At 32.0% G+C, this 13901-nt stretch overlaps 1 protein-coding gene across 6 annotated transcripts in view; it reads right to left on the bottom strand.

Moving 5' to 3' along the window:
• Positions 1-13901, bottom strand: part of cnc (NFE2 like bZIP transcription factor cap-n-collar) — a 546339-nt gene that overhangs the window by 88430 nt on the left and 444008 nt on the right. For all 6 annotated transcript variants that reach the window (XM_081735988.1, XM_081735986.1, XM_081735985.1 and 3 more), the window contains one exon: positions 2727-2893. In XM_081735988.1, coding sequence (XP_081592114.1) covers positions 2727-2893 — 167 coding nt within the window. The remainder of the gene's footprint in view (positions 1-2726; positions 2894-13901) is intronic.

Here is a 13901-nt window from a genome sequence, read left to right as displayed (position 1 = left end):
AAAATTTTGAAAAATATAATTAAATTTTGGTGGAATAAGAGAATGCTCTTCATAAATTCACATATATATGAGTCAGGAATAACTCGCTGTAGCTTTATTGTCCATATGAATTAACTGATATTTCAATTCAAATATTTGTTTTATCCTGTCAGAGCATTTCTTCCAAACATTATTCATATATTATGACTCTCCCACATATTTCCTACCACATTAAAAAAATATTTATTGATAACTTTAAAAAGGGGGAATTAGAAATTTAGAAAGCATTTGCCGTCTAATGCTAATGATTATGAAGTATTCAACAGAGTAATAGAAGGTGATAAGTCTCTTTTTAAGCATAGAGAATGCCTGCACATAATATGACGTCATAATTTCAAATATCATCTCACGAGATCTTAAATTTCTACATTATATGAAAAGATTTGACAAGTACTTGTTTATTTAATAAAATTTAACAAGTTTTAAACAGACTATTTTCCAAAAAATATAACATTGTTAATTGTTGACACCGTAATCGTTGGACCACCATGTTCAAATTTTAGAAGTATGAAATAGAATTAGTTCATTTATTAATTTACAAATGCTAAACTGTCTACTTTCCAAAATTATATTACTCATTATTATTTCGATAATAACAAAAAAGTCAGATGAAGAAGTAAAGAGTAACGTATTACTGCTGTCAGATGCGGTAAAAGAAAATGATTGTAGTGCATAATTTATTTGAGGGTGAATATAGTTTGTATTCCTATATACACACACCATGTTCACTAAATCTACTTTTTTTTAACACGAACACGAAAAAAATGCTGTGTTAAAAAACTATCTTAAACCCATATGCTTAAACCCGTATCTTAAACCCATATGCTTGAAATTTGAGGATTTAATTTAAAACAAATACAGCGTAGATTTTAGTCTTGGTCTCGATCAAATTCCGTTTTGATAAACATAGCAAATTAACAATAGGAATTTATTCAATAATATGATTTTCAATTGTTTTATCTAATTAGAACATATAATGTTTTTTAAAGATAAGAATTTAATTAATGTTCAATTTAACGTAGAAAGGAAATTCTATCCTCTTATGCTACGTTTGCTTTCTTACTATTGTTTTAAGATGTATTACATATGCTCTTTGAATTTCGGAAAATATAATTTTAATTTGCTTTTCTATTTTGTCTATTTTATTTATTGTTTATATATCAGACACACTTAAAAACTACAGAAAAAATATTTTCTGTGTAGCGCTAGGTTCAAAAAGTCGGTCTGAGATATATTTTCGAAACACACAGTACGCTGTAAACAAACTTTTATTATATGAAACATAATCTATTTATGCGCATATTAAAGAAACTAATACATGCTATTTGTCTTTATTTTCGCATTTATTATTATGAGCCTATAACTTAAAATATCCTATCTAGGATTGGCCAGGATTATTACATTATTATATAAATTTTATTCGTTATAATACAGGATTAATATTAAGCCTACAACTAACTTATTGTTGGACGGAGCTCGAATCTGATGATCGGCCAACCTAACCAGTTTTCCAGGGTTCTTCCTCAGTTTCAACACGCGAATGCCACGATGGAACATTCAAATATACGGCCTGTCCGACTTCTTTTCTCAATGTTGACTCATAATAGTTGAGTTGATTGAGTTTTACGCCCCGTTCAGCAGCGAGGCTATATGAGACGTGGACGTACTGATTAACGTGGAATCCGAACCATATGAGCTCCCGCCGGGGTGGACTCATAAAAACTCCAAATGTAAATTGGCCAAGAAAGTTCTCTAAGGAATTTTGTTCAATAAATAAATATTTTACAGAAAGTAAAATAAAATAAATTTAAACTAAATAAGTATATCCAAAAAGAACGTGCTTAATAGAAGACAACAAAATTAAGATGTCAAACAACGCCAGAACTTAAATCTAGTTTGCTTTACTTTGATCTTTCTATTTGATGCTTGATTCTTGTATAGCACTCAGGCCACGACAAAATTCAAATAGTATGTACTCTCACTGAGAACTGAAGTTGGGTGCCCGCATTGAAAGCAACAGGGTTAATTATTTAACTACATAAGTTTCGACTTAATTTTTATTGAAATAAGTGACTACGCCTTGCTTACAGTGAAACAAGCCTATATGGTCATTTTGGCTCAACAGACGATACCTAGCTTAACCCAGTGGATAATTCACGGAGTAATAATGGCGTTAACATATTTTCTCTACATGGTTCTGAAGGCATACATATGACCGAGTAAGCGCGGTGTCCAATGTAATAAATTCTATTATAGGTTGATGAAAAAGACCAAACAGGAGTTCGAAGGGTTAATCCTGAACTGTAGAAAAAATAAATACCATTTTCTTACTGGCATTATTGAATTTATTCATCTACTATGCTATAAAGTAGGACATGACTGTGATCAATGCAGTGGTAACTCTGTTAATGGTCAGGAAATGGTAACCGTGAACAATGTGTTAAAAATACGACAATAATTTTACATTTTAAATGTAATTTTACTTATATATTTACTATTGTTAAACATATAACCCTCTTGATTAGATGAAATCTCCAAATACGTACTTCCACTAATTTATTACATTCGGAAGGAAGAGCCTTTTTCCTATTTTTTTTTCTGCTGCAGTTAACAAGTACAACTAACCTAACCAAACAAAAACACTCGTATAATAAAAGAAGAAAATAAGCTTGTCTATCTCTGCCTACCTCGGATGACTCTTGTTCGGTATCCAAGCAAACAATCCGAAGCGCCTCTTCAAGTGAAAATTCATCTGTCAAGACGTTTAGCGACGGCGCTGAATCATCCACTGGTATGGTTGTGTTCTCAGCTTTAATGAGCTCATCCTCAATGCTATCTTGAAGAACATATTCACCTGGAAAAACAAAATGTCCCAGAATATTAATACATTTATGTATTGTTTCTTAAAAAGAAATAGAGAACTAGACAATACGAACGTAGAAATATATTTATCTGGTAAGACTTCTCCACTATACAGATATTTTAAATTTAAATCATACAGGGAATTTCCTCAATCTTATTGTAGATGTAAATGGATAATATATTTTGATACTTCCTCTGCACGGTGTTTCTAAACTTATCTAGCGTATTCGGACTGCGTTACTCATTATGTATTATTTTTCATCCTCTCGCGATGTGCTGATCACCTCCTCCAATTTAAGCACCTTCAGTCAGTAATTCTCAAACTGTGGTCCTCACGGTAAGCTTTTGTGGTTCTCTAAGATTGAATATTAGTTTTTAAAAAAAGAGAGAGAGAAGAAAATAAACCTGAAATGAGTTTCGTATCATATCCAATAGATCACATAAGCAAAGTTTGGAAATCACATAAGCAAACGTCTTTTACTCTCTCTTTCAGGACTGAAACTTTCTTACACTTATTATCTTATAAAATATTCTTGATAGCCTTCAATTATTAAAAGAAACTAATACGTATATAACACAATATAAAATTCAACGGATTTTTAATTAATAATTAATATTACTTTGAAAATATAAGTATGCAGATATTAACATATATTCAAATGATTATTTATATATATCCCTTCCAAGGAAACAAGAGAATTATGGTCCGTAGAACATTCTGGTTAATAAAAGTAGTTCTCATTTGAAGAAAAGTTTGAGAAATGCTATCTTATGCCCATTCGAGGCTTCGCCCTATCTAGACTGAAAGATTACTTTCGGTTAGCAGTGCTATAATCATATACGCCTAATAAAAATGTTCATACTTCAGTGAAAATAAAAAATAGTGAAAAAATCGTAATAAATTGAGGAATATTTTTCAACCATCTTTTTATTTATTTATTTATTTAGTTTAAAAAAAACTTTTAACGCCTTCATAAAGACGCGACTTTATCAAGGAGAAGCAGTCACTTGTCAAGGATCTTTTCAAAAACTAGAAAAAAATAAGTTTTGACTCTTTTATCTTAGGCCTACCTTTTTGTATTTATGCAATCTTCATCTTCAATGAACAGTAAAATAAGTCTTTTTTGGGTAATAATTAGACTACGTTAATGTTTTGTTCATTTTAAAATTGTCTGTACTCATACTGTACATTGTACATCATTTTATGTTTCCTATAAGTGAAGACATAACATTTACCTTAAAATATGTACATTATTTTTATTCTGACTTTCTTTTCTTCTGATACATTCTTAAAACGCACATACAGTACATAACAAGCATTCGTAAAGTACTGACCTGCACTAAGGGGTGAGAAAATATTAATAACAGCGGTTGTTGACATATAAAGGATATGATTTTAATTATATATATATATATATATATATATATATATATATATATATATATATATATATATATATATATATATATATATATATATATTTAATATGGGGAGTGTGAGGCAGGAAGTGTATAATTATAGAACTCAGACCCATATGGCTTGTTTGTTATCTGGTCTGCCCTTCTGTCACATTAAGCCGGATAATCGGAAATCTACTGTAAATCTAATTTAACGTCTCATGATGAGGTACTTTAAACTCAAACAGACAGAGAGTGATAAATGCAAGTGAGTGACTGCCTTAAAGATTGATGGAATGAATATAATGCAAGAAATGGGATGACTCCAAGAAAACCTATGAACTTGATTATATCTACCACAAACTACCCTGAAACAAAGGTAAATGTTCAGCCACCAAAATGAAAATAATACAAGCACCAGTGTCGTATGTACACCACCTGAAGGAGTTTGGTTGATGATATTTTCTCAATTGTTATTTAAACCGGAAGATGCAGTAGATTTATATCATTCTTGAGACGCTTAATTGATTACAGAAAACCACTTATCGCCAGTTTGTTACCATTTTCACTATATAACAATCATTGTTAAAACCGGAAGTCGTTGATTTCTACCACATCCGATTTGAAAATAGATTAACGGAGAAGATGGTACCTAGTCTTAGAACGTTAAATTGATTTCATTAAACCTCTTCTTGCTATCTCTTAGCGTTTTTGTTCTATGTAGATTAATACTGAAACCGGAAGTTCTAGTGGATTTCTCCCATTTCCGGAAAGGATAGAAATGAAATGTATTGTTGAGACGTTTAATCGACTGCAAGAATTCACTTCTCTATACTGCAAGAATTCACTTCTCTATACATATTACCGTTTCTACTCCATAGCGATCAACGTTAAAACCGGAACTAGTTTATTATACTGCCACTTCCGATTTTAATATTTTACAGCCACTTCTGGTTTTAATAGAGAGATGAGAATGGAGTTGAATATAATTTTGGGATGCTTAATCGATTGCAGAAAACTGCTTGTTGCTATCTGTTACCGTTTTCATTCTATAACAATCAACATTAAAGACGGAAGTGGATGATCTGTGCCACTTCCGTTTCAGAAGGCAAATTTGAATAGAGATGGAATATATTTTAGAGACGCTTAATTGATTACAGAAAATCGGTTCTCACTATCTATTAAGGTGTTTATTCTAAGGCAATCAATGTTAAAAACGGAAGTGGTTGATTTCTGCTACTTCTGGTTTGAACAGAGTTAAGACAGAAGATGGCACATATTTTTAGAACGCTAAATCGATTCCAAAAAAATCCTATTCTCGCTAAGTTATCGGTTTTGACCTATGTAAATTATTATTAAAACCGGAAGTTGTACTGGATTTCTACCACTTCCAGTTGTAGTAAATAGTTACGAATGGAAATGTATTCTCAGACGTTTACCCGATTGCAGAAAACCGTATCTTTGCAGGGGTGCCCACAAGGGGGGAGTATGACGCAAACTGCGTCATTGAAATATTTGGGGGGGTTAAAAATCTATAAATAAATACGTTTGAGAGGGTGTAAAAATTAATCGAAAATATTTTTTTTTTTCATGGAAGAACACCTACGGATAGACAGTTGAGGGGGGAGTGCGTCATGGACATGAGGGGGCTGGGCACCACTGTCTTTGTACCCATTACCGTTTTCGCTCTATAGTGAACGTTAAAACCGGAAATTGTTAATTTATACCACTTCCGGTTTGAGTACCGGCTCCAGGAAAGAACTCGGTTCCTAACTTTTGAAAATATACATTTCCGACAAATTTAGTATTGATTGGGTGAGATATTTTGTCTTCCGGACGGACAGACAGGGTAAATATAAAGGAGTTTTGGTAAACCAACCTCCTTAACTAGAATCGCGGTTGAAAATATATTAAATTAACACAGGTAGCTTTATTAAGCACAGAACACGAAGTCCAACAAACGAACCGATATGCGTCAATTGATGAATTGTGCGACCAATCTACAAAGGGCATTCCAAATGTTTCCGGAATTTTGTTGTAGCTCTTTTATTATTACAATATAAGTATACTTAATCGTCTTCAAAGTAGGCACCTTCGGAACACATACTCTTGCTCCACCGCTCCTGCCATTGCCGGAACACCACGAAAAATTTATTTTTGGTATCTTTTGAAGTTCAGCTGTCGCGCTGGTTTTGATCTGTTCTACGAGCCCCTTTGAAACTCTTCGTCAGCTTTGGGAAGAGTCAAAAATCTGATGATGCTAAAGTGTTATTAAAGTCTCTGAAGCAGATTTTCCCCAATTTGCACACATATTTTGTTTGCACGTTGCTCGAACTGCGACATTGCATCAATGATCACCACACACTCCTCCGCACTTGTACACTGCCTGCTATGAACTGTTCACATTTATCAAATTCATAATTAAGAACTTAAGGACTGTACCACACAAGATTCACCAAAACTACAATAATCCGGGAACTTTTTGAATAAGGATGCGCACGAAACGAGTCGAGACACGATTTTCCTGACAAAATTCGAGTCGAGACACGACTCTTCCAATAGAGAAATATACATTTTTCGAGTCGAGACATTATTTTTACAGCACATTTTCCAGACTAGACAGCCACAAATCTTGTCTCGTGCGCATCCCTATTTTTGAATACCTATCGTAAGTAAAACTGCGGATGTAAAATAAAAATGGTTTCCGAGTTGTATGTATACAGTTTGATATGTATATTTATATGTGTATATACAGTATAATACAGTACTAATCATATACAGTACTTAGCTGTGTAAAACATGCTTCGTAGTTTTGTCACCAGGGCATAGTTGATCTGAATGGAACAAGAAAATGTACGCAGTAATGCATAAATTAATGCATTATTTTTCTACATAACAATGCATGAAAATACTGTAGTATCTTTAAGTATATTTCTGTTGCTTAAGGGAATATTATAAAGGCGCTACTATGTACAATATTTTAACAAAACGAACATTGACTAAAGCTTAAAACTCACTAAAAAATATACAGTGGGTTTTAAGCTTTGGTCATGTTTCTTTTGGTAAAATAATCAATCCAAAGCCATGGATAGTCTTGCTATGTACAATATGTGAAACATTTTTAGTACAAAATCAAAAATACCTTCTGCATGTATATGTGAATTTGAGTAGTTTAAGAGTATACTCAAAACGTCGGCACTAATAGATTCAATCCATCGAATCAATCATTTACGGAATATTACACATATTTCAGTGTAGTTTGGTGTATCTTAAGAAATACTATTTATTATTTGCTCTTCTTAGACAATTTTCAGCAACACGGAGAAATATAACAGTTAAATATTTACAAACAAGAACGTACAAACAAGAGCGTATATTTTTTCAACATTTAAAGACAGAGTTGGAGAGAAAAGTTGGATCACAACACACAACTATTCATGAAAATATTGGTCAACCCAGACGTATATATATATATATATATATATATATATATATATATATATATATATATATATATATATATATATATATATATATATAAGGTTTGCCAGTACAAAAACGAAAGACGTGAGAGAGGCTCAAGGCTTGTAAAACCAAGTATTAATATTTTCCATGTACCGTTTGCTATGCAAGAAACTGTATTCCATTTATACCATGAAACAAATAATTTATCGTAAATTAAAACGAAAAAAAGTAAAACAAACATGTTGAAGACAAGTATAAACTAAAATCAAATCCTAGGCATGGTCTTTTGTCATTATATTTTTCATACACAGAGTGTCACATACTTTCAAATGCCTTAAGTGAAGTATTCAATAATTTATTTTCGTCGTAACTTCAAAATATAAGACAACTATTAGAGGGAAATTAAAACTCAAGTCAAAGTCTTGAGAGCAAAAGAAGTCAAGAAAATGTTCATGAGATTTTTACGCGACTTCTTTACTTCTATTCTTCTAAATCAGAATTTTATTAACAAATACAAAAGAATATTCTATTCTACTATTCTTTTCTATTATCTATTACAAATGCATTAAAACGTCAACCACAGCTGACAGTCTAAGCTGTAATGTCAACTAAAATATGGTACAAGAAATAACAAATGACAAACTATAATCTAATTTAATGCAGAAGAAATTTTCTGATGTTGATGACGTAAATAGTTGATTACATTATAATACTGAGTATCAGAAATTTTTATGAAAATTTCGATCGTTTCTAAAGCTCTTAACTCATTAATATGGCAAATGCAATCCACCAGTGGTATACATGTTTCGTCCTATGTTTGTTAGCAATTTAAACCAGATTTTTGACACACTAAAGATACAATAAGGAAATAATACTGCCAGAGCCATCGAAAAAGGGCGGTGCAAATAGCATTATGATCAGCTGACCTCAATCTTACAGACTTTGGCATATTTGACATTTTGAAATACGAGCTGCTTGCTCTGAAAATTTCGGATCAGTATCATCTCCAGGAGAGAATAACGGTTCCTCTGTATCTTCACACGCTGAGAAAAAATTCAACTGGAACGCAGGAAGTTTATAGTGGAACGTTTTAAGCAAGATTTAGTGGAATAATTCAGTATTTTCTCACCAAAATCTCCTGGGTTATGGCTTAAAATACGATTAAATATTTAGTTTGACGTTCCACGATTACGTTTTTCAGGTTGAGTAATGAAAGAAAATTATTATTGAAAAAATGGTAGAATAAGAATATAGAACATGAGACAACACCAAGAAAAAGAGCTTTCTACCGAACATGACCTGCGTTCGAATCAGGCACCAAAGGTGGGAAATCTATCATTGAGCAAATGCGCATCTCTTAAAAATATTACAACTAATGAAAATTATAACAATAATTAATGTAATTAATATAAAGATGCAGGGGTAAAAGTGCGAGGGGACGCCGTCCCCTCACTTCCCGAAAATATGTGTTGTCCCCCAGTTTCTAAAAAAAATACAATGAGCAAAGATAGGCACGGGGGACGGCGTGCCGTCAAGCGTCCCCCTACCTTTTCAGATCCACTTTTACCCCTGTAAAGATGTAATATTTATAACTTTATTCAACATTTTTAATAATAATAATAATAATAATAATAATAATAATAATAATAATAATAATAATAATAATAATAATAATAATAATAAAGTAATAAATGAAGGAGAAGGCAAGAGTAAGTGGATTACGTGCGTTTTACCTTATCTAAATGGATTCTAGTGAATTTTGAACAGTGACCTGTTGTTAAATTTGCATTACTAGTTGGTAGCACTCATAGTAAGATGATTGTCATGTATTAATAGCTCAGAAAATACTCTCATTCAATAGGCTATATTTAATAATACAATGAAAACATGTTTATGCATGTATTGGTACTCTTTTAAATTCTATTAGAGAATGCAACAAAACTGGCTGAGATGCAAGAACCCTTATAGAATGAGCGTAACAGAAAGTTCAACGAAACATTCAAAGTAAATCTTTTTACCCATGAGAAACTTCTCACAAAGTACGTGTACAAGCTAAATACAAAACAAGATAAAAGTAACTTATTAGCCGAATAAATCTCTAAATAATCAGAATCATCGACGACTTCTTCCAAGTCAGTTCATTCGGAACATTTAAACAGAAAAATATAACTCTTGATCTTTAAAGCAAAAAGTCTTTATGTGCCCTTATGGTATACTATTGTTATAATTATAACCAGATTCTTATAATGCACTATAAATTTACTTCTGAAAAGTTTTGCCTTAATCTAAATTATATTTGCGTATTAGGACATTAAGAAAATGTGAACCATAGCTTAAAAAATACAAATAAAATTAAGGATAGTGAGATTAGATGTGACTTACTCCCAGTGAACTTCGGTGCATACCACGGAAACGTCAAGCCACAATGAGGATATGCAATGCACATACATAAAATCACGGAAAATAAGGTTGGAAAATTTGATTAAAACAGTAACAAACACCAAGAAAAGATGTCCAACGCATAAAATAACGACAACAAATAGATGTATAAATGTTATCAGATACATATATAAAATTCACAAATAGTAACGATCTGGAAACAATAATTAATAGGCTAATTGAATGTTTATATTTAGACATGTATTTGGTAAATACAGTAGTTCAAATAATTAGTAGCAGTAGAGAACACTTCCCAATATTCTACAACATTATTAGTAGAGACCGCATGTTAGGCAAAATGTTTATTCTTTAATATTAAAGATATTATCAAAAATAACGTTTTAAAGTTTATATGGGGGGGGATTATAGTTTCAATTTAAGCCAATTTTATTTTGCCTATTTCGCCCATTCCTGTATAAAAATTGCTTTAGTGCCTAATGTTGCCTATTCTATGCATTTTCTTCAAAATAAGACTTTATTGGGGGGGGAAATATATAATTTAGTAGACCTACTGTATTTCAAGAAAGAATTCTGCCTCTTCCGAGAAGTATAAGTGTTGATACGATGTAAAATTTTGCAATACTGTGTGTACTGATAAAGTGTATAAAATTTGGAAGTAATATGTAGAGAATGTACTTACTAAATATACATGCAATACATGTCAAGCTTCGTTTTTATATATACATTAAAAGAAGACATTAAGAAACAGGTATGTTTCTATATTTTTTGAACATTATCTATGACCTGAATTTATTTTTTTATTGTATTGAGTATTCATCTTTATTATTTCGAGTTACATTTTAGTGCCTATTTTTTAAGTTTTAAGTACTTATTTGCCTGTCTATTTTCCAGGTTTTTAATGCCTAAACATCCAGTCTCTAATTATTACTGTTTAACGAAAAAATGTCCAAAGGCATGACAGTGTGTCAATCGATAAATATACTGAGCTGAATAATAATAATAATAATAATAATAATAATAATAATAATAATAATAATAATAATAATAATAATAATAATAATAATAATAATAATATACATGAGTGGAAAACCTCATGCGTAGTTTTCGAGAAAATGGAGACAATTAGTTTCTTTGCAAAATTTAGAATTGATGCTGTACGAGTAGCATGCCTTTTATTAATGACGCTAGCAAGACGATAGTACATAATATGGTTAATGAGATATAGTCTAAAATGATCAAGTTTTAAATTTTAATTTCTGTTTGATTAAAATATTGCTCAAATACAAAACATAAATCAGTCGATAGATCACGTCGAACTGAACAAGATAACTTGCTTCAGGGCAGGGGCGGATCCAGGGGGGGGGGGCGATCGGGGCGATCGCTCCCCCCAGAAGAGGAAACTTTCTTAGTATATATATATATAACCCATCCCAAAATTTGGAGCCCTTAAAAGTAACCGTATGACAACCCACCGCCCCCAAGAAGTCGGTCCTGGATCCGCCCCTGCTTGAGGGTAAAACCTCAAACGCAGTTTTCGAGGGAATCGAACCTTTTTTTGCATTAAAAAGTACCTTTTTTCATTGCCATCATAGTTTTTGTTTCGATGGGGAAAACTGTTATTTATTTATGTACTGTATCTATAGCATAACACTGTATACTGCTAATTAGTAGGTTCTATTTATGGATGTGTTCCTTTTCCTAACGGGGATAAATAGTTCTTTTCGCACACACTACTTGTAATCTTGAAGTTTAGAACACTTATTAGAGCTCCTAGCTTAACAAGTTAATATGAGATTCCGGCATTAGGCAAAATAAAGCCACAAGTCTGTTTTGAAAGCCCTTTTTGAAAGTTCTCCGTCTTCTATACAAATTCTAAAACGCTGCAAGAAACTATAAATGTGATTTTCATTTCACTGGCGAGAGGATTTCTCCTGGAAAAACAATTTAACTCTACAAATATACATTCATTTTCTTGGCACACAAACCACACTCTGCGGTCTGGAAGTATCTGAAGTAATTTGTGTGATTTTAGGTACCATTTTTCAAAATTAATAAATCTGTATGATTAGAATGCTATTGATAAAACAAACATCTCCATCTGTAAGTAATGCTAATATGCGAACTTTAGAACATTTAAGAGTTACGGGTTGCATCAACATCTAGGCGAAAATGTTCAGATATTTGTAATCCTTATTAATATATAAATGCAAGACGCCTCTCTGCCAGTCATGCTAATTCAAAATAGTCCAGATTCAGAAATATTATAGTTGTTGCTAGTTGTCCTGTCTTCTACATGATGTTAAGAAGAGATGTCGTTAGAGTGCAAGTAATTTCCAGACGAGCCGAAGGCTTGGTGGAACAAGTAGTATAATTAGTGTTGCCCACAAGATGAGACGAGACAGAAACTAAGATTTGCTCGTCTCCTTTCGAAGAAGTTTTTCTCGTCTTATCTTGTAAATTTATGTTTAAAATTTGTGCCAGTATTTTCCTTTAATTTCATTAGAAGTTATCAGAACCCTTCCGCGTAACGAGAGGTCCACAAAGGATGTGATATAATTCTTTTAAATCATATTCATTATTGGAGTGTATTGTGTGATGACTTGCGTATCTGTAAATGTTGATAACTGCTCTTTATTGTGTTCGTACGATCACTTTATCAGTTTTTAATTTTTACACTATAAATCATGTAACATTCAAAGAGATTAAGACTTGAATGAATTAGTACTGCCCAGGAAACTAAAGAGCTTACTCGTTTCGTGTCATCTCGAATTTGAAAATGTATTTCTCGTCTTGTTGGCAACAGTAAGTATATTTTCAAGTAGGAAGATAAAAAGTACGCAGTTTTTCTAAAACAATACTATTTTCACCTCTATTACTTTACATACAATATAGTCCAATTTAAATATATATATTACAAATTAAACAGTCAACATTAAATCTAAATGAGCTATGGTTTATGTTATGTTCTTGTATAATACAGTGGTCATAAGAAACGGAGCATACTACTGAAAGGAGCCCGAAATACTACTCGGACTTATTTCCAAGACAATATTCTACTAGCAGACCTGAAGGCATAGGCACCAAAACCAAAGATGCTAGCTAGTCACTGAGGTCAGGGAAGCCACCATTGAATATTACAACTCTCACAGTTTTTATTTTACAATGGAACAGAAGTAAAAAAAAAAACTGCATATAGAGTATCTAAAATTCTTAAATCCACAAAATTACAATGCATTTTATAGTCCATCAAATACAGAACTCGCCCTAACGTCACAAACTTCTTGTAGGAAAACAAAACTCTTGCAATGTACACAATGCATTTGCGCGTTGTCTGTTGTAATTCGAATATACCAATAAATTGAGTCCTATCGGATCCCATTCAATTTCAGATGTATGCACATTAAACAGCTAGTTACTGTCGTAAGACTGTTTAATTTGCTTAAAGCGTAACGTTTTTTCAGAGTGTCATTTCTATCAGACGTGGATCTGCTCCTTAATGTTGGATAATAGGTAGGCCTACTATTTGATTATGACATTTACACAAAATTGAAAATTAAAATTTAAATACAATTTTCACAAATTTATGCTAAACATTTCGTTTTCATTGTTGTTTATGAATTTTAGCAACATTGAAGATATCTGCAATACAATATGGACTAACAGAACGATCCTTATTGGAATCGAACCTGGAACAGGTCGCAATAAAAAATAGTAGAGACTATTATATTAAAGTATTA

This window comes from Thermobia domestica, chromosome 13 (genome assembly GCF_964235325.1).
Source record: "Thermobia domestica chromosome 13, izTheDome1.hap1.1, whole genome shotgun sequence".
Lineage (NCBI taxonomy): Eukaryota > Metazoa > Arthropoda > Insecta > Zygentoma > Lepismatidae > Thermobia > Thermobia domestica.
This window is presented reverse-complemented; position numbering and strand designations above follow the sequence as displayed.